Here is a 22,359-nt window from a genome sequence, read left to right on the forward strand (position 1 = left end):
TCCCGGCTTCCATTTTGACCTCAACGCGAGCGAGACCTCACGTGTTCTGGGCTGTCTCTCTCACATGACCAGAGTGTTTGTTCCCGTGATCAGCACTTCCATCTCCGTCTGCGACGCAGAATCTACCACTCGATATTCTGACCCTGATGGATATGCTCGAACAGAGTCTGGACAACACAAGGTAAAAACCCGAGTTTAACAAAATGGCTAACCCGACGCCAGCTAGCATTAGCATGCTAGCTCGGATAGCTAAAGGCCTGTCTCAAAACAAAAAAAAAAACAACATTTTAAAACAAGTCCTTAATAAAATAATGTCGACACCGTTGAGGTGTCGTTGAAATACACCATGTATTAAAGTAACATTAACCGAAATAGAGACGTATAAAGAAATGTTATTGCGTACTTCTGATAAAGTTGGCTTTAATAGCCACTGATTCAAAACGAGCTACATAAGCTAAGTATGCTAAGAAAGTTGTGAAGCGGTTAAGACCATGGTATCTTTAAATATATAAGGAATTTCCCATGTCTTATCTTTAAATGATCAACATTTTGATGATTTACTTTTCATTCTTAATGCAGTCAAGACAAACAAGAAGAAGACGAGGAGGAGGAAGAAGAGGTTGTGCAAACATCCGACGGTAAGACAACACGACTTGATGGATACAGCAAAATGTATTCTTATTGTCTATGTATTATTATAAATCAATGTATCCCTTACAATTAAAATACTTCATGTACTTGATTAAACTAAAATATTGACTTTCAGTCATCCATATCTTGAGTTAAAAGTCAGGTGTAATTTTTCAGTTCAAGTTTGATTCTACCGCATTCCAGTTTTAATGACTCTTCAAGACCTGTTTTTCCAGAATAACCCCTTTTTGTTTTATTGGACATTGTACATTTTTACCTTGCAGACGGGGCAGGAGACGACCAGGACTCTGTGTCTATAGCCGGCGTTCAGCAGGCTGCAGCATTTGGGGATCACAACATACAATACCAATTCCGCACGGAGGGCGGGCAAGTAAGTACAGACGGTGATATCACTAAGATGCCTCGTGTGACTAAAGGTATTTGATTAAAAAAGACGACACACGCATCCAAAATTTGGACGAGTAATTGACAAATTCTTTTGAAATTAATAAAAATAATGAATTCTCACCCAAGCAACATTAAGGGTTAGTTAGCATTTTTATTCAAAATAATTCATTCATTACACTCATCATAAATGGTGTAAAATAAATCCAAATGATACAGATGTTTTCACGGATACAGGCACATTTCTGCTCAAAATAAGCAGATTCCATTATAGGCACATCTTAAAGTATTGTTTTGAAGCCAAACTCTTGCTTATCTATCTACTGAGGACTTTCAAAGAAAGTTTGCACTCTGGTATTTATCACTGATGGGTTTGGTTGGAGGTTTTAGTTTGATTTCAGTCTGCCTTCTCATAATTTTTTCATTTTGTTTGTTATTATACCAGGTGCAGGGACAGGAGGAATAGTTACTGTTAGAAAAAATAAAGCAAGAGCACTTTCAGATTCAAAGGCTTTTATTGTGAGTGTTTTAAGCACAACAAATATTATTTTTTTGTGGTGGCAGGACAGATGTTATTTTTAAAAATTGTTTTGTTTCATTGTGTTCCGAAGAAATTGCTATTGAAAAAGGTTTTCTTTCCCGCTGTAGAAAGATGGATGCTGAAACCTTGTTTTTACTGTCTTATATGACAGTGATCTTTTATCAAATATAATAACAAGAAAAGTTAATGTCTCATCTTCTGTTCATTGATATTGTGTCATGTAGTGGGTCTCTAAGGTTCTTTATAAGCACTTGTGTATAAAGCGTGTTCATAGCAGTATAAGATGAATTCAGAAATGGAAACTCTAATATTTTAATGATATTTGAGAGGTGTTGTTTGTTATCTTTGTTGAGATTGCAGATTTTAGAAATGAGTATAAAATTATGATTTAGAGGTTTGATGAGAAAAAATAAATGTAATACATTTTTCGTCATCTGTATTAATATTTGCAAACCCCGTCACCCAAAGGCAGAAGAAAGTACTTTTTAAGTGTAGGGCAAACCTCAACTGTGCACTGCATATATGTCTACTGTTGGAAAGAATATGGCAATGAAAGTACTAATTTCTCTGACAAATTGCATAATGGTGTCGAATAAAAAAATAATTTGTGGTTTAAAACCTATTTTTTACGTCTTACGAACTTATTTCATTTCAAGTTAAGGGTTTTGAGCTTGAGACAAGGTGGCCTCCGATACTTTAACACAGACTTGCCAAAAGAGAGAAGCGGATTCTTGATGATTTCATTCGTTTTTTCATTACAATTTAACATGTATAGACTGCGATATTCAAATTCAATTTCAAGTAATTTTTTTCTTTGGTTTCTTTTCAAACAAATATGATGCCTTATTTTAAATATTGAGTTAGTAAATTGAATAACAATGTGTCCTTTAAAAAAAAAAACTTGTTAAACGAAACAGTTTGTTCATACAACAATTTACTCCGAGTAAGAAAATTAACACTGTCACGTGAATGTCATACCTAACAATCGGTGAAGATAACGATGCTTGGTTCCAGTTCCATTATTGTTGAGTAAAGTATTTTCTTTCTATTTTGTTTTGTCCATTTTGCTCTAGCAGCTGTTAGTGATGGGAGTATGTGGTTTGTGTAGAGAGCGGCTCTTTCCTTACCTTCATTTTTTTGACGCTGGAGTCAAGTTTAAACCATGTGCTTAATTTGGCGTAAACAAGCCTCGGTGAGAAAAATCATGTGATTTTTGAGTCTGGTCTGGGATTGGCATGCAACCTCTGTCACATGGGAGTCAGGAGGCCAGTCACATGATTTCAGGATACAAAAGCATACTCTTGTAACAAACCAGTTCATTTTGTTGAAAATTAAATCAGAGGGATTCTACGTTGTAGGCGTTTTTAGGATAGATTGTTTACGAAGTGCTCTGCTGAGTGCTGGACTGTCGGTCTGAATGAGCGGAATCTCGACATTATGATAAACAAATCTGCAAGTCAGGTAAACTTTTAATTTGCTTGATATGATGGATAAGTTCTTACGGATTGTTAAATGTTGGCCTCATGTTTTCTGATTGTGTTCAAAAATGGGTAACTTTAATAACTTGCAGGTCACGTACCGTGTAGTTCAAGTGACGGATCCCCAACTGGAGGGGAGGGATGATGATGGTGGAGCAGTGAGTGTTGTCTCTTCAGCTGCATTTAGTGGGTCCCCACAAGCTCAGGTACAAAATATTAGTCTTCTCTTTGGCCATTCTGTAGTTTTGATATATATTCTTTTTAACACATTGCCTAGTATTCTGCCTTTGGGTTTTTTTTAATTGCACAAGTTGGTTGAAGCAAGAGTGAGCTATTGTGAGCTATGTTATTTGTTCAAAGACTAATTCACAATCTTAAGCATCCAATAATGCAAGCTGATGATTAAGACAAATGTAAGACCAGAATGTTAATAAGAATCAGTTGACAGGTATTGAACGTTGAGTAGCTTTTCTTTCATCATTCAAGTATTGAATATTAATTATTAAAAATCGTAACTTGTGTTGCTCTTTAGTCTTGTACATCTTGTTAACCAGGCCATGATGGTAAATTGAAACCATTGAATAAGTTTGAATTTTGGATGCCAAGTCAAAATTATAAAACTGAACTATGAAGGAAGCGTGACGCGTAGGACCAAATTATCCTAAAAGTAAAATTGTATGAAAGGTTGTTTTCACGGGTCACAACTCTTAAAAAATGGATGAAAATGAAAAGAAAGATTTTCCTTTTCCATTTTACCTTCCACCACAGTACAAGCAATTTGCTCTGGGTGGGGGTTTAGTGTGGCACCTGTATGAACACTAAGAACGACTAAGGTGTTCTTTTGCCTGCTGCGACTACTTCATCTTCACCTGCTGAAGCCCTTCTTCATCTCTCACCAGGCTGTGATCCAAAACCCTTTCAGTAATGGAGGGAGCCCAGCAGGGGAGGCAGTGGGAGGAGAGACACGCTTCGCTTACTTCCCAGCAACTGCAGTGAGTGACGGCACTGTGTCTGTGCAGGCCACTTCAGACCCAACCCTCGCACAGGCAGGTCAGTATATTTTCCACATTGCCTCAGGCGCCAGTACACAATCGATGTAATGGATAATTTACCTGCAACAACTAACCACTATGATTGACTTAAGAACTGTATGCGATATTAAACGACACACTTTCATTCTTGTGTGTGCAAAAAAAAAAATACAACTAGCAATTATCTCTTTCCAAAGGCTTTTGTGGTGCAGGGATATTAATTAATCTTTTAATGAAAGGTAATCGTGATGAAAGGCCATTAAAAGGTGTCAACGAGATTCAACTTTCAAAAAAAGATTAACTTTTCCATTTTCATCACCAAACATAAATTACTTGAAGTATGTTTATGTAATTAAAAATAACATTTCATCTGTGTAGATCATGCATTGACCATGTACAGCTTGGGGGCTCTTTATTTAAGTGGCCATTTTGATCTCAAATTTAAACTAGAGTTTTCACAAGGACCTATTTCTTACAGCTTCGTCTTTATATTCATGTTTAACCTTTGCTGTAAATTAGTTTTCTATTCTGTACGTTTTTCCTTTCCCTTTACCGTTTAAGTTTGGTTCAGACTATTTAATTAAAGGCCTACATGTGTTTTGTCAAACTAGTATTTACACATGAGGTTGATCTATATTTTATATCTATCCTTATTAAGTTTCCCTGTCTTGGAAAGACTGATTTTAATTGCTCTGTCTCTATTTTGCCCTTATGACCCCTCACATTAATCACAATTATAGAAAATGCAATTCCCCATCGATGATCTAGATCTAGTCTTTTTCTTTAGCGTGCCTGAAGGTTTCCTTAAAATCAAAGAAGATAAATGCTCATGTTATTATCCATACATCCATTTTTCTACCGCTTAATTCCTTTTTGGAGGTTGCGGAGGGGCTGGAGCCTATCCCAGTTTCTCTGGGTGAGAGGTGGTGGATACACTGGACAGGACACCAGTCCGTCAGAGGGCAAACAAAGATGTAAAACCATTCACACACACACACACTTGATCCCAATCCACCTCGGTATGTTTTTACCCGAAGTTAAACCATGCAGCACAGGGAGAACATATAAACTCCACACAGAAAGGCCACATGTTGCCTCCATATAAAGATGCCGGTGGTTAATCTGAGGTCAGGAACAAAGATTATGGATGTCAACAATTATACAATAGCTCCAACCGTAGTAAGGTTAAAGGAAAGGGATTAAATTCTCTTGATCTTCTCGTATGTCTAATAATTATTCAAAGTCATTTCTGGATTATTCTGCACCACATATGATATTTTGTTGGTGATTGATTCCGTCCCTTCATCTCGTTACAGGTCAGTTTTATGTGATGATGACCCCTCCTGATGCCCTTCAGACGGGAACTCAAAGAACAATAGCACCTCGCTCACAGTCATATGCTACGTGAGTTTTCAATACTTTCACATGCTACATGGGAGAAGGATCTAGTTAAGATGAAAACCAAAGAAATGTAGAGAAGCAACAGTAGTATGCAATGAAATAACTGAAAGACCAAGTATTTGTATTGTATTGTTAGAAGATGGAATGCAATGCACAAAGAATGTGAGAGGATTGTAATCAAAAACCCAGATTATGTTCTTATTGAAAGGTTTGGTTTCAGGCCAGAGCAATATGCGCTCTCTTGTTTGAAAATGAAGGGTTGAGTAAGTCTTGCATCTGAAATGATGACAAAAAGGAATATTTAAACACGGATCATCTCAGCAGTTGGGAATTGCTACTGCAGGAAGACCTCATGCTGGGAGTGAGCAAGCCTGCCAGCAGAATGAAAATACATTTTAATTTCCGTGCAACCACTCAAATATGCACTTCTTCAGGAAATCCCCTCTCCTGAATTGTTTTTAAGAACAGAACTCCTCGTGCATGTGTAGTTATTGATACATTCTTTAATCAAAGGTTTATATGCAAATGTGTATATATATATATATATATAAACACTCCACTTTGGAATGCGTAAGAGAAACCAAAAACACATTTTAAACTCAAATTCACTGACTTTAGTAGCAGACTAACACTTAAACACAAGGTTCTTTTTTTTTGACATTTGTTAGATTCGCTTTCGTTTGTTTAAGTTCAGATATTGTCAGTTATAACCAATGTGCACTTTCCATTTTTCACACAGAAATTTCAGTCACTTTGTTTACTTAAATTGCTGGTTTAAAAAAAAAAAGAAAATTAATAATTATGGTGGGATTCTTTTTTTCTTTTCCCCTTTCAAAAGCTTTTTCTGTTCATCTCTTTAATGCAACATGCATTTATGATAATTATAAAAAATATTCCTCTCCGACTCATCTACTTCTCACCAAATGCGGGATAATTACCGGGTTGACTTTGCGAAGACAGGATTGCAGATGAAAAACACTTTAAACTTTGAACAGAATAATAACAGCTATATTGCTATGTGCATACATTTTTGATCCATGACAATTGATTAATCATACGAACCATTTAGTTTTTTTGAATTTGTGGGAGTTTACAAACACTTTGCGAAGCTGCTTTAATTTCAGCAATTTCAACGCTTCTTTAAAATTGGGAGCAGCACTGTGTTTTTTCACCCCCAAACGACTCACCGGGTAGCCACATTTTGAAATTAATTAAAGTCCCCTTTCCTCTCCCAGAAGTGGTAAATGTGTGCATATTCTTATCTCCGTAAATGTTCTGTCATAATTGTGATCTAATCAACAAATGAATGAAAATGTCAACCCTATGTGCCGTTCGCAGAGATGAAAACGAGGTGCTGCAACAAGACGGTTTAAACTGGTGAGGACAGCTTCCACATTTTCCCCGCATTTCCTTTTGCAGCAAATGAACTAATCAAATCTGACCGCAAGATAAGAACAGAGGAATGTAACCCTCTGCCCTTCTATTTCAACCCCCATGCTCACCATTCCCTGTGATTTGTCTCCCTCTTGATGTGCGAGACGAAGTTAACGGTGGTCCCGTTTAGAGATTTGCTTTCAGAAATCCCCATTTGACATTTGGGCCATTGTGAAAACGCTAGTTTACATCAAACTCGGTTCAATTCTTGGATGTTAGTTTTTATTTCACGGAGAGTTTAAGTTGGAAGGTATCATTATCTTAACAAGATGTATGGGTTTTAGGATTTGTACATATTACAAAACACAGCAATGATGGCAGACATGGTAAAATCTAAATTCACTGTAATACAATTCTACAATAACTAAACGTTATGTGTTGGCTTGTAATTTGAGTAAGTAAAGAAGACGGTAGAACTGAGTATTTGGTTAAAGAGATTTCCTGTTTCCATCTCCCCTTCCCTTGATGATTCTACTCCTCAATGAGCAGTATTGGCCAACACGACATGCAGTCAATAAAACATGGTACATAAATTAAGATTTGTGTTTGCTCAGGGGAGAAGCTAAGCTTCTGACAAGGAATCAAACAGGGAGTCGCTTGCATGATAACACGGTGTACTTACCGCTGCGTAACGAGGTAGTCGAGTCAGAGGCATATCAAGTTAATCTACCAACCATTGTTTTACATTTTTATTTAAATCTTATCGGTTCGTCTACATCTGATTTATATACAATTATGAATCTCAAAACATAAAATACCCATTCATTTCAATTCAATTGTATACAATTGTAAGTGATCGACCGATCTTTAGTAACCCATCCTAAAGTTTCTTTCACATACTTAGCACAACCTTTTCAGTTGCACTCTTCATTGAAAAAAAAAAAAACACCAGCGAAAACATATCCTCCTTGGCAGATTAAAAACTGAGTGCTGTCGAGAGATAAAAATAGATTAATTAACTATGATCTGTTAATAATTGAGCTGTCAAAACTCTTTTTCAATCTAATTTTTAAAATGATGGTTTTCTTGCCGTTTAAATTCATGATTGTGGCTGAAGATTGACTCATACAGTCAATTATTGTTTTTAATATTGATGCCGTTCTTATCATTTCCGTTCGGCTCTATTTGAGACTAGTGAATTGAATATTTCCGGGTTATTTTTTCTCCAATCAAATAAAACCTCAGGTTTATATGAAGCATCAAGCACAAGGTGACTAATATGCAGAAGTCGATTCCCCTTAAAGTAAACTTATTTATATTTGAATTTTTCATTATGTTAATCAAATTGTACTTAGTTTGATTAAAAGGTCGCCTAATCGACACCCCTAATAAAAATATGTATTTAATGTTTTAGGTTACAGCTAATTAGAGTATGTTATACCTTTTTGAGTTTGGTACTTTGTTGAAGTCTTGACTTGCTTATTTCGTCTTCAAAATAAGGAGAAAGATATTTGGCAAAGGAGATTTATTTAAAAATGTTAAACTCGACATGGATCTTCGGCTAATGACAGATACTTGACGTTTTGTTTTTCTTTCTTTCTTTCTCTCTACTTTCAAAAGGAAAATGGATGGACCTCGTGCACCAAGAGATGAAAGAAGAAGAGCACAACACAATGAAGGTAAGTGGCTGACAGTGATTTGGGCTTTTATATACAGTATCGTTGACTTTGCTGTAAGGCAGACATGACTGCACTTATGCTGCCCCCATGAGGTCAGAGTTAAACTATAGACCTGATGATGTAGAATCTTGAATTATAATTAATATAAAATAAATTGTACATGGTTGAGTTTTAGCTTCTATTTATTTAGCTTTTTCACCATATTCAAGATGTTTTTTTCACTCATTTATTGGTGGCTTAATGGGCCCTTACAACAGACCCAACATAATTACCCTGCTTAGGAAATTTAGAAACCCAAAATGCAACACTAGCATGTTGACAAAGCTGCTGCCTCTAGAGGCTGCTGTTGAGCCACGATTGTTTTGTTGTTGTTTTTCATCCTCCTTTAGGCTGTTTTGCGCCTCTTATTGATTTTAATTTGAATAAATATCATATATTTGCAGTTGAGAGGCGGCGACGGGACAAAATCAACAACTGGATTGTTACTCTCTCTAAAATCATCCCGGACTGCAATTTGGACAGCACCAAAACCGGAGCGGTAGGTGTAAGTTGAATCAGACGCTGTTCAATGCAATGGATTATTGATATATACTGAGGCTATTTTTCCTGACTTGAAAGCACAATATTAAATGTCTATTTACACTGTTCCGCCAGAGCAAAGGTGGAATCCTGTCTAAAGCATGCGACTACATCCGAGACCTGAGACAAAGCAACCAGCGGCTACAGGAGAATCTGAAGGAAGTGGAGAGAATACAGATGGAAAACGAGCTCTGTCGACAGCAGGTACGATCACTGCGACACTTCGCTGCAGACACTGCCTCCGCCATTACCACGTTTTAAAGTTTTGAAAGGATCAGATCAGGGCCATAAGTAGTCGAGTAGTAGTAGTAGAGTCCTCACTCTCGACTGTGAGCAGAGCCGCTAAGATGTATAGCTGAGAAGCAAGATCGTCTCACTCAAATCTCAGAAGCATTGAAATGTGCCTCGCCCTCCACATGTCTTCAATTCTTCAAAACAAACCCTCTGAGATTTCAGCCCGTACAGCCGATCATCCCAGGCTGACGGAGGATCAAAGAGTTTGCTCTCATATAATGAGAAGCGTTACCTGAGAGCACGTCTTTGAGAAGTGCCGGGAATAAGGATCCATAGCAGTACGGTGTGAACTAACTGCATGTTAATGTGCTCAAAGTATTGTGGGGTATTAAAAGTCATCCATGGAGCTCCCTGTGAATCCCAGGGAATGTTTTATGAACGGCATGCTTTTACAAGTTCCACAACTCCCAGAGTGAGACCATCTTAATGTGAGACCGTCCCATGGGAGATGATGCGAAGATGAGATGTACCTTGATATTACAAAATCCCACTGGATCTTGACAAGATTCTGTTTGAGCACTGCATCATAAGGAGCTCAGTGACGGCCAGTTCTTGTGTGCGCAAATACACATGCATTTATATACATCATTCATATTGGAGAATAATTACTGAGTAAAATATGATCATTAAAACATTTCTCTCCTGCACCAGCAACTGCTTTTCCTCCCCTTATGACTCCACAGGAATATTAAAGGTTTTTCTTTTTTTCTATTTTCAATTGAATTATTTTTCTAGATTATTCCAAAAATAAATGATCATTTAAAAAAAATAAAATAATAATAAATGAAATCCGATACATATTTCCACACTGACAACTTACTCTACTACTTTCTAATTTTCAATCATGGTTCTTTCTTATTTCAATATACTTCCAATGGCAGTTTTTTAGAAGATGTGAAAGGATGTATCATAATGGCTTTTATTATTCTCAATCTGACCGACTATCGCAAAATAGTTTTGAGTGATATTCCTTCTCACTTAATAAACCACCAAAATACCAGTTACCTGTAAAAAAAAAAAAAACATGTTCAAATATTCTTCTTAACTTTTAAGCAATATTTAGAAAATGAAAATGTTGAATACTCTCAATACCGTTTGTTTACAATATTCAAGTCACTTAGAGGGCATTGATTTCTATTAATGTTATATTGATTGTAACCGTGTTGCTTTTATCGTTCTTGTGTTTATCAATAATTGAAATGGAATACATTTCCTTTAAACCGTGCAGCCCTGCTCAAGAAAGATGGCCTGATTTCCATGTCCTTGTTTGTGCCACCATGCAGATCGAGGAGCTGAAGAACGAGAACGCTCTGCTCCGAGCGCAGCTCCAGCAGCACGGCATCGAACTGGTCGGTGAAACCCCGCCTCAGTGAAAACCATCGACTTTTCTTGACACATCACAGGAGGCGAGAGACCAACCTGAAGAATGACTTTTCTCAAGTGAAAACACTCTTTTACTGGGACTCCCAGGTTACAGCTCCCTCTACTGGCTAATCGTGACTTTTCCCTGTCGAAAAAAAAAATCGCCTCTGTGCTTCATGAGCACTCACTTGATACAATCCCTGCTGAACTCCTCTTGTTTTGCAATGTAGCTTCACTTATGGACTATATGTGACGTTTGTTTTTGACTTTTCACACCTGACCCTGATTTTAAGTTCATGCTTTTGAGGTCTTGATTCGATTTATTTTTAGCTGCGTTAATTTATTAGTCTGTTCGCGGGTAAAGCTTCGATAGAGACCAGTAACAAAGGTGGAACGATGAATTCAGTCCAAAGACAAGACCTTGCATTGTCTGGCGTGATTATGTATGTTTTTATTTTTAGCTAAATAGTATCGCTTGCAAAGTTTCTGCAACTTCGTCGATAATTATTAACATCACCTTTATCGCTGCCCTGTGTTTTTATTCTATCGCTCAAGTGTGCAATCTTTGAAAGTGACAGGATAGAATTGTTGGGTTTTGAGTGTTTCTTTTGTGTGTGAAGATTTAGAAAGTGATTCTAATGCTAACCATTGAGTACAAAAATCACTGTTTTGTCATCACTGTTATCTTTTTCTTAATTCCCTGGTGTGAATGACAGCAGATATTTGAGCAGAAATATTTTAACATATACATAATCTATTAGAAATTGATCTGACCACATTTATTACATTACAGCAGCAATTTTTTTTGGTGATTCAACAGAACTTTTTTGGGGTTTTATAATGGCCTTAGTTTCCAAATAGAATAGGTGTGTAGTAACCTGGATAGCTGGGACTAAATCATGAACAGTGATTGAGTTGAAAAGATCTAAAGTTGACACGACTCTCCTAGAATGTTTTATTCCATCAGACATATTTAAAGTGACGCCCCCTGATATTCCAAATGTATTTATTTTTCTAATGTTTCTTTTTTTTTATTTATTTTTTTTCCTGTCAATGTTTGGTCTTTTACCAGATTTCTGCCGGATTAAATGCTTGTTTCTTGAGGAAAAAAAAAATAGACATCACTTTTTTTCTTTGATCCTTTTAGGTTTGGCCAGCACTATGTTTATTATCCAGGTTTGATGGTCGAACCTTTTTGTTGACATCCCCTAAAGGGATTCCTGACACTTTCTAGGTGACTTGTGAGTGGTTCTTTTTAATCTTTTTTTTTTTTTTTTTTTTCCTGCTTTTTTAAAATCGCACACTTCAAAAGCAGCTCAACACATTAAGAGGGCGCCGACACCCTGGAGAGCAGCACTCAAACACTGCTCTGCTCTGAACCCGAGTGCACAGAAACTCACTTTCTTGTTGAGCATGACTCGTTCTCCCGGAAAAGATATAAACTTGAAAATGATATCACTTTCCTCGCACTGTCGGAGGAACAATGGGAAAGACGGCAATCTTGGAATGGATGATGTTAATTTGGGCTTCGTGGGGAAGTGAAAGTGGAAGTTACTTAAAACGGGACTTCTCTGTGTGGAATCATGATCCTGCAGTTGCTCAAGAATCAGACGACCGCTCTTTCTCAAACTCAACTGCTCTGCTCTCACCGCAAGATTCAAATTCGATATGCAAGCGTCGGAACCTGCAAAAGGCTCCTAGCCAGAGTGATGGATGTTTTGCTCGACTTAATCTTTTTTTACCCCTCTCTGGGACGAGGGCGGACGATGTTGAAGAATGCACAGTGAACTGGATCCGTGTACATGAAAAGGTCATGGTTTAATTTTGATTTGAAAAGGCAAATGTCGGAAAAAAGAAGCTTCGTTTTCTCTCTGTAGCTGCCTCACTGATCTCAGGATAGATTGTAAAATATGTTTCTCAGTAAAATGTTGCAAAATAAAAAAACTTCACAAGATTATCTTGACGTGTCTTTGTGGAGCCGACCTTGAACCAGCAGATTTTACTGTATATTTTTATTTATATACACATGCATTTAAGGAATTTGTTGTTCTCTTTTTTGGCATCTTGTCGCATCTTCTGCTCATTACTGATGAAGCTTCAAGAAGCGTGTACAATTTGTAGAGCTCAGCATGTGGTGCACTTTGAGGGTTTTTTGTGTAATTGTAATGATCATAAATGTATGATATTATTGATAGCATTTTGACAGATAACATGCCAATGTTATTCCTAGCCTAATTGCTGAAAAAAAAAGGAATTGACAACACAATATTTGGGCAAATACAGTGTGGCAGTTTTTAAATATTTATTATTAAAATATGTAAGGCAATTCTGCAATTTCCTGAAACGGCACTAATGGCTACATAAAGAAATAAACATCCTATTTTGATGGTGAATGTGATGGGACTAAATCTTGGAGTCAAAACATCTCTTGCTTATCCTCGATCTAAACTTCCTTTCTGACCTCTCAAACAAGCCCAATCGAGAAAATGTATATATTTTTTTGTTGACTTAATTCATAATTCTTTTTAAATGGTGATTAAAAATCCATACATACTTTTAATCTAAGTTGTTATTTATTAATCCAAGTTTAAAACCACAGCCTACCGTCAGGCACTTATAGGATCATCCACAATCAATAACAATCTTTGATGACTTCTCCAGGAACCCAAATGTTTAATTATATATTTCTGCTTGCCAAAATAACTAAGTGGATTGCGTGTCCTTGGAGAGACACAAACTCCAAACGTGCATTCTCAATCACAAAATCAATTTATTACCGCAGTGGTTAAATTGAAACCTGTGAGTGGTTTAGTTGACGTTGAGGTCACCTTTAGGGTGAAGGCGATCGATTGCAGGATAAAAAGCACATCTGAGGCTTCGCTCGGATTGAGTTTGGCACTGCGGGAGGGAGACTCTTAAAAAAAAAAAACGCCCTAATCGTGTTCTTTTACGAACACAGTTGAGCAACCATTCGACCTGCAGCATTTATCTGAACGGACAGAATGTTTGGCTTGGAAAAAAAAAAAAAAAAAGCACAAAGTGGCGTCGGTCTGTCTCAGTCCCTGTTTGAGAAGAGTGATTTTTGGACTCTTTGTGATAGTGGATGTAAAAAATAAACAACCCCACAACTGTGTTGACTTTTCATCCTCAAATAGAATCTCTAAAAGACGACGACCATCACTTGAACTAAACTAATGCATACTAGTAGTATTTCATGTAATTTTACTTTTAAATATAGTTTAAAAAAAAAAGATTGTCAGATGTTTTATTTTTCTGTTTGACACACAATGCTGTTCACACGTGTTCCACAGCGGCTCCTGTCTTTTCACAGGCGCACGTTAATAACTACACAGTGCTTGTCTTGCTTGTCTGGTTTGTCTCGTAACAGCAATATCAGCACAAAAAGCTTGTATTCCGCTGCTGTCGAAACATCCAGCTGGGATCAAACCAACATAATAATTGTTGATGAAGCTTCATGAAACAGTATCATTATTTTCCCAGCCCACTAGATGGCACTCACTTCTGTTCTGAATGTGTATTTGAACCTGAGGGCACCACCTACTGATTCATGAAACTTCATGAGCCAATCACTACCTAAGCGAGATTATAAATGATCAAATCACATGTGATGTCTTTGCTTAAAGGGTTAGTTCACCCAAAATTCAAATTTTACTCATTTTATACTTATCCTGTGTAATCTGTTCCATTTTAGAGTTAAAGGCTCAGTGGACGAAAAGTTAGTTAAAAACATTGAAATACCTCCAACTGCTCGTCTGTAATGTCTACCTTGATTTGAAGCCTCAGAATAATTTTTAGAAATTTTTAGAACGAAAGGAAGGAACGGACGGACGGACGGACGGACTTGAAAAAGTGCAAATTTAAAGAACATAGATCAAAGGAAGTAACGCAAATAAAAGGTTTGCAAAGATTAACATAGAATAACATCATCCTTTAGTCTATATTTGACGCCCTTTTGTGGCAGATGTTTGAATAATAATAAGTGATATTAACTGGAAGTACTCTGGGTAATATTACAAACTCTTCCATACAGTCTAATGTCTACCCTGGAAGCGCTTGCGATAACCCAAAGTACCTCTGAAGTATTTCTTATTTATACCAGGATAGTTCTATAGATTCAAGGACTCATTCATTCCTCAGGCTATTAAATAGTAAAGTTCCAGCAATTATTCTTCTCTTCATCAAGGTTTCAATACACAATGGATATTACAAAGTAGTAGTTAGTAGGTATATGGATGTTTTTTAGTGTCTTTTTGGAGGAAGTTTGTCCACTCTGCACTAGTCGCTACATTAAAATGAACATACATTTTTGCATATAAATCTAAAAAGGAACAGATTACTCTGAAAATCCCAATTCTTGGTCAACATGAGGGTGAGTAGAAAATGAGTGAAGTTTGAATTTTGAACTATCACTTTAAGACCCGAACTCATGTCATCTGTTGATCCAAGTGTTACAGGGTGTCATATTAAAAAAATCAAAAATTCTATGCTTGCTGATGAAGCTTTGTGAAGCAGTGCCATATCTTTAAAGCCCAGTAGGTGGCGCACTGACTTTAAAAACTGTGGGAGATTTTTATAAAATAGCTGTTCAAAGAATTATGCAGGAGAGAGAGAGATACTTGGATAAAAATGAACAAAAAGTGACCATTTTTTTCTTCTTACAGCATTAAAAAACTTTCTAATCTTCCATAACATCCGTTATGTTCCGTAACATTTTTTACATCTTCAAATTGATAAAGAATAATACAAAATACATATTTATAAATGATTAAAAATCTCAGCTGCTTCTTGACGGTTGGACTAAACTTTACTGGGAAAATTATAGACAAACAATCGGATAATGCAAAATTATTTTTTATTATTTTGTGTGCTTTTATGGCGTCATGCATTTCCATTCACTCATCAGACTCATAAAGGGAAAGTCCTGTATTCGTCATCGCATGAGTACCACACTGCCCCCATAGTCTGAAACCTGATATCCCAGCGAGTAGAACGGACCATGACTGTCACATGATGCCCCTGCGTTGACCTGTTGATGTTTTTGGTCTGTTTTTTGGTTTGTTTTGGTGGAGGAAACATCTGAGAGACAAAGGCTGGCAAACAAGTGGTTGACGTCGAACGTCGGCTTCCACGCGTCTCCACGAGCGTGACAGAACATGCGGGGAAAGGAGGTAAAACCATTTGGTGTTACGCAACAGGGGCCAGACGGGTCAATGCCCTGGATCCATGAGGTGGCGCCTTCTCAGGTGAATTTGTCCCCAAAAAAAAATAAAAAGAACTCCTGCCAACCTTTGACCAGAGAACTGAAACTCATGTCTGCACATGGAATTAACATTAAACACATGCTTTTGTATAACTGTAAAGTCATGATTAAAGAGATCGGGTCAGGTAGGAGGCGAGAAGGAATCCTGGATAATAATAATAATAATAATAATTAATAATGTCTATTTATATAGCGCCTTATAGGGGAGAATTGATAATTAACCTCAATTTTAAGTAAGTCATTTTTATTTGTGTAGCGCTTTTCCAGACCAGGGTCACAAAGCGCTTAAACAATCAAAACAATATCCAATAAAGTATATACTTTAAAGGTCAAAATAAAACTGATAACACAACAGGAGTTCCAGAAAATCAAGGAAAAGCCTGAACAAATAAAAACGTCTTAAGATGTTTCTTAAAGGAGTCAGTAGATCCATCAAGCGCAAAGAGAGAGGAAGATCGTTCTCAAGCTTAGGAGCAACAGCCTGGAAGGATTTCTCTCCTCTGGTCCTGAACCGTGTGCGAGGAACCATCAGTAGATTCTGATCCACAGACCTCAGAGCCCGAGCTGGGGTGTAAGGCTGGATCAGATCACTGATGTAAGGAGGAGCCTGACCATGAATATATCTGAAAGTAAGAACCATTTAAAGTTGATCCTGAAAGAAACTGGAAGCCAGTGAAGAGTTTTAAGGATCGGAGAAATGTGAATTCTTCTACTAGAGCGGGTCAGAATTCTCTCTGCAGAGTTTTGTATTAACTGCAGGTGAGACAGATCCTTCTTGTTTAGACACGAAAATAAACTGTTACTACTGTCTAAACGAGAAGACACAAACGCATGGATTATAAACTCCAGATCATGTTGTGACAACATTTTCCTAAATTTAGAGATTTTTAGATTTTTTGAAGAAAACAGTTTCTGGTCAGTTTTCTGCAGTTTTGAACAAGAGACATGTCTTTATCAAATACACCCAGGTTTCTCAGGCTCAGTTTAACAGACTGAACTAAGTCACCCAAGAACTGACTCAACCCTGGAACCTTATCATCAGGAGCAAAAGTATATATTTAAATCCAATTATTTTTAAAGGAAACGTGAAGATTAAAAACAAATAAATGTGTGTGTCAAGAAGATAGTAGAAGTATTCCCGGGTCCAAAAAAGGAAAATTGAAATATAATCAAGTCCCATAAGCAACTCACATATATTTAAAATGACAATACGATTGGCTGCTCTACTCAGGTTGACATCACGAGGGCCACATGACTTAAGGGAAAAGTGACACATGTGGCCCCCCGTGACACACATAGGCAGATAAGCCGTCATCAAAGATTTCTGTGTTTTTTTGTTGAAGGGCCTCGTTCTCTCTAAATATCAAGGGTGTATCCGACTCTGCTGTTGTTGACAATGATGCTGTGGTCATCTGGCCAGTGAGGTTATCAGTGACCGAGACAGACTGACGCGCGGTGGTGATGTGGGGGGGCGTGGGGGGGCATGTTGTTCTAATTGAGTCAGAACAGGCAAATTGGAAAGCCTGTGATGGCATAATGAGAATTCAAGCAGTGTGTGATGTTATCAGCACGCGCAGTTTATCTGTGCCGTCCTGCAATTTCATTTCCACTCTTATTGATTTATTCACAACCGGATGTTGTTTTGGTAAACCACCCCCCCCCCCCGTCCCCCCCTACGTTTACAGGTTAATTACTCTTAAGGTTTTTTCTCTTCCCGCTGTTGAAATAAATGATTTCTTCCCAAAGGCAATTATTATAATGACTAATCTTTGTAATAATCATGATGTCAATCTTCCCGGTTTGTTGCGAAATGTGAACAAAATTACATCACCTTTAGATTTGTAATCCAACATGTCTTCTTTTGACAATAACTAAGTAGAATCAAGAGAACAAAACTGGTTAGTATTCAAGATATAATGCTTTTATTTTTATGTTTTTCAATGAACTACACATTCATATTCATAGTATACAGTTAGAATACTGGTAACTTACCTGCCTGGTAGTGATGGGCAGATGAAGCTTCATATTTCAATAGGTGGCGCCCTAACTTAAAAACTGGGAAGAGAAAAGCTGTTAAAAGCAATATATTATACAGAAGAGCGTGACATTTACTGGGTTCTTATAATGAGAAAAATGTTCCATGAAGCTTCACCACGACCTGGAAGCCTGAGTCAAATGTCTCTTTATGTATGACTAACTTAACTCACTCCCGATCTATACCATCTTTACTTGGGTAAGAATTTGATAGCTTTGCCAAAAAAGCCCAGCTCTTTATTCACCAGGACAAAAAGGGGTACAACTGTTCCACAAACCTTTTTTTCCTTTAAGAACAAACCCAGTCAAACATCCGAGACATAATCTTAGTTAAAATCCTTGGTATCCTGCTCTTAATCCACTGAGAACCTCAAGGCTTTTCTCCAATTTGAACCATTTCTATTGATATTGGGAAGTCTCGGCCCGATGGAGAGAACAAGACGCCACTATCAACAAGTTTCAACCTCAACCAATCTAACACTAATCTATTTCCATAATAAATCGACATTTCAAACCATGGATCAATATGTATTCTACTCATAGAATCTCTGGTTTGGTTAGCAATCAAAATCATTTTTTTTATTTCATTATGGTGCAACTCAAAGTGCTTTACAATGAAGTCATAAAAACACATACAGGCTCCTTATTTTCCTCCAGACCTACAATGGGGCTTCATGTAGAGACGGGTGTTGATGTGTTAATGAAGCTTCATGAAGCTTTTTTTTTTTTTTATCTCCTGTATTATATAACGCTTTGAACAGGTATTCTATTAAAACCTACCATCATTTTTAAACTGGCGGGGCCTCCTACGGGGCTCTAAAAATCTGATGCTGCTTCAAGAAGCTTTACCAGACAATAACACTCAAATTAAATAAATTTGATGAAGACACATGAATGATCAATAAAAGAAGAAGAGGGTTCATTAACATCTGTAGGGATGCTGAGGTGTTCAGATTATGTCCCGTTTTCAACCAATATACGTCGTTTGTTGAAGTTTTTCGAATTGTACTTAACGGTGTTCCTTGCAGAATGGACCCAACGACTAAATCACACTGTGGGTTCAAAGTCCGGCGAATTGAAATGCAGCTTTTAATTGGAGCCGGTGTGTCGCTGCTCTGATTAAATCCAGGTTTCCGTGTAATGTCTGAGGAGCTAATTATTCCATTTGAGAGGCTGTAATTACATTTATTGAGAGCAACTGGGCTTCTACACAAGTGCTTAAAACATTTTCTGGGGGTTTAAATGGAGTTTTGTCCGGGCAACACGTATTGACCCATAGCAGTACTTTCATCCCTGCTTTAACATCTGAATAAATAAACGCAATTACATCTAAGGGATTTTAGATTAATATGTCTTAGTCTACTATCCAAGTGTAGATTCCCCAAACTTTCAAATGTTAGAAAATTAATATCAACTTATCTATGAGTGGAATTATCCGACCACATCGTGGAAAGTAATTTAAATGAGAAATTCATGCTTGATTTGATTTTGCTGAGCGGACAGAACTGGATGAGGAAGTTCATTCATCGATGCGAAGGATGATCCTTGTCTTCACTGGTAAAATGGAATTATGAAATCTAAAACACAGGAATTATTATAAAAAACTATGTATTAAAGATATGTTTTCTAAACACATAATATGTTATAAATAATGAATTAAAAAAAGGATGAGTGGGAAATAATTCAGCTCTGCACGAAAAGCTTCATGACACAGCGTCATATTTTTATAGCCCAGTAAGAGGCGCCCTCGGTTTAAAAATGATTCGAGGTTAAATAAAAAATAGCTGTTCAAAAGATTATGCAGGAGAGGGACATCTAGTGGTCTCTGGAAATAAAGAAAAAGCTTCTTGAATCTTCATCAGACCATTACTATGAAAGGCATTAACAACTTAACTTATTTTCTACTTAATTTTACTGAATTCTGAGGCAGGAATTCTCAAGGTAAGTCCACATATTAGATTTTAAGATGTCCACCACAGGTTGATTCCAATTTGCTAGATTAGGGTAGTGATGTCATAAACTTCATCCCCAGCCAAGTGACCTGTTGTAGAAGCTTCATGAAGCAGTTATCATTTTAGAGCCCAGTAGGTGGCCCTTCAGTTTAAAAAAAATGGAAAGTTTGAATAGAATAGTTGTTCAAAACAATACATTATGCAGGAAAGAGTGACATCTACTGGGTTCTTATAACAAGAAAACTGTTACATGAAGCTTCACCAATACATCACTATGACCTGCAAGCCCGATTCAGGGCAAGTGTCTACTTAAGGTTCTATGGTAAGACACTAAAAGATGACTTAGACTCTATATCTGTTCATTGAAAGTCATTGCCACAGTAATTTAGCCCTTACCCTCATTCGTTTTATCTTTTATATAGTGATCAACGTGATTTTCTTTCATAACGTAACCACCTGTTAAGCCCTATCCACACGGGATAAGTATTACGTGTGGACCAAAGGCGATTTGTAATAATTGTCGGAGATTTAATCCTGTGCGGATGCACCATGTCTGTGATTTGTAATGTAATAAAACCGCCGCACATTACCTACTGTATTCCCGGTGTTTTTTATTGTAATTGCGAGCTTTTCCATCTTGCCGTGTATATGCTACCGTTCTCTCACAGTAATTGCTCGACTTTGTAGATCTGTATCTCCAGGTAATGTCAGTAAAACAGACCATTTTACAGACGTCGCTTATCCCGTATAAATGTTGTTAAAATAACATCGAGGTGGGGGGTAATTTATAAATCAACAAAGGTCCACAGATAAAACGAATCCTGTGCGAATAGGGCTTTAAGACCTGATTCATAAAAATATTAAGTGTTACAGGGTGGTGTATTTAAACTGACAAATACAGCAAATAAATAAAAAAAAATGATTAAGTAGATTCTAGTTCATCTTAAGACAGAAAAGTGAAGAAACAGTTTTCCCAAATATTGCAGAGCCGTGACGATGGGCGATGAGGTCAAAACTTTCCCAAAGAGGTTAGGTAACTACTTCCAGGAATGGGCTGGGCCTCCAGCTGTGATGAAGCAACACAGGCTTGAGTGGACATAAATACAGGCGCTCTCTGAATCCACAGAGGAAGGACAGAGAAAAGGACGCTGACAAGGGTCACAAGCAGTTCTGAAGAAATCTCTGCTCGCTCTGACTCGCTCGTCCATCACAGGGGAAATAATCGAAGACATCGCGGTGCTCCTCAGTCGACCAAACACCTATGAGAGACGACAGATCGGGTCTAATCTTCCGAGGATTTAATCAGTAAACCACTTAACCCCCCCCCCCCTTAAAAAAATGAAGGCTTTTAGCATTGCAGTTGCAGTGACACTCGTGCTCGCCTTCGTTTGCATTCTGGAGAGCTCTGCAGTCCCGTTTGCTGGGGTAAGAAATCGTTCACTTTCCTCAATAGCTTATTAGCTGTAAATGTTTTGTCAGGTTGCTAAATGTGTGTCTCTAAACGTGCATAATTCATTAACAGGTGCAGGAGCAGGAGGAGGCAGGGGGCAATGACACTCCAGTCGCAGCACATCATGAAATGCCGATGGAATCCTGGATGGTATGTTCAATTGACTGAATGAATTAGGCCAATTACCACAGGCAAATTAAAATTTAAGTGGATGTGTTTCCCCCCGTGGAAACGTGGCATGGTGGTCTCTCCTCTAGAGGCGAGGATGAAATGCCGGTGATGAACCCCCCCCCCCACACCCCCCTCGCTCACGGTTGTCTCGTCTCTACCACAGATGCCAAATCACATCAGGCAGAAGCGACAGAGTCACCTCTCCATGTGCCGCTGGTGCTGCAACTGCTGCCGAGGCTACAAGGGCTGTGGCTACTGCTGCAAGTTCTGAGGATTCCCGGCGACGAACCGGCCGTGCTTTTACTTATATATAGGGAAAAAGAAATGAAATCAACCCTGCAATGTCTTAAAATCTAGACTGTTATTTTTACCATAGAAAAGTGATTTAAATGTTTCTACTTTTGTATTTATTAAGTATATTTTTCTAATCTGTTTGTGATGGTATGTTTCATCACATCGACATTTGTACCGGAATAAAAATGAACCAAAAGCACGTCTGAGAAAATTCATTGGTCAAAATGTTGAAACATCTACTTTTGTCATACATTATTTTAAAATCCAATCACAATAGAAACTGGAAAAACAGTGATTGATCTCAGATCTCCTGCATTTCTAGTGCTGGGCTGATAAAGCTTCATGAACCGGTGTTGTTATCGTCAGTAGATGGCGCTCTCTGTTGTGGAATCAGGATTTTTCA

The 22,359-nt window shown here is 37.6% G+C and overlaps 2 protein-coding genes across 7 annotated transcripts; both read left to right on the forward strand.

The window, feature by feature from the left end:
- Positions 1-12,731, forward strand: usf2l (upstream transcription factor 2, c-fos interacting-like). 6 transcript variants are annotated; one of them, XM_087805565.1, is made up of 11 exons: positions 2-181; positions 580-638; positions 915-1,021; positions 3,147-3,260; positions 3,954-4,104; positions 5,402-5,489; positions 6,825-6,863; positions 8,481-8,539; positions 8,983-9,083; positions 9,194-9,322; positions 10,696-12,731. In XM_087805565.1, the coding sequence occupies exons 1-11, from the start codon at positions 147-149 to the stop codon at positions 10,783-10,785; spliced, it is 972 nt and encodes a 323-aa protein (XP_087661691.1). In that variant the 5' UTR covers positions 2-146; the 3' UTR covers positions 10,786-12,731. The 6 variants fall into 6 exon arrangements, with proteins under 6 accessions (XP_087661693.1, XP_087661691.1, XP_087661694.1 ...); XM_087805566.1 differs by having other exon boundaries at positions 4-181; positions 8,983-9,077; XM_087805567.1 differs by lacking the exon at positions 6,825-6,863 and having other exon boundaries at positions 1-181.
- Positions 12,732-21,175: 8,444 nt separating this feature from the next.
- On the forward strand, positions 21,176-22,155 carry hamp (hepcidin antimicrobial peptide). Its single transcript, XM_087805022.1, has 3 exons — positions 21,176-21,466; positions 21,564-21,641; positions 21,826-22,155. The coding sequence occupies exons 1-3, from the start codon at positions 21,380-21,382 to the stop codon at positions 21,931-21,933; spliced, it is 273 nt and encodes a 90-aa protein (XP_087661148.1). The 5' UTR covers positions 21,176-21,379; the 3' UTR covers positions 21,934-22,155.
- The last annotated feature ends 204 nt before the right edge of the window (positions 22,156-22,359 follow it).

The sequence above is a fragment of the Callionymus lyra genome, chromosome 13, assembly GCF_982586985.1.
Source record: "Callionymus lyra chromosome 13, fCalLyr1.hap1.1, whole genome shotgun sequence".
Taxonomy (NCBI): domain Eukaryota; kingdom Metazoa; phylum Chordata; class Actinopteri; order Syngnathiformes; family Callionymidae; genus Callionymus; species Callionymus lyra.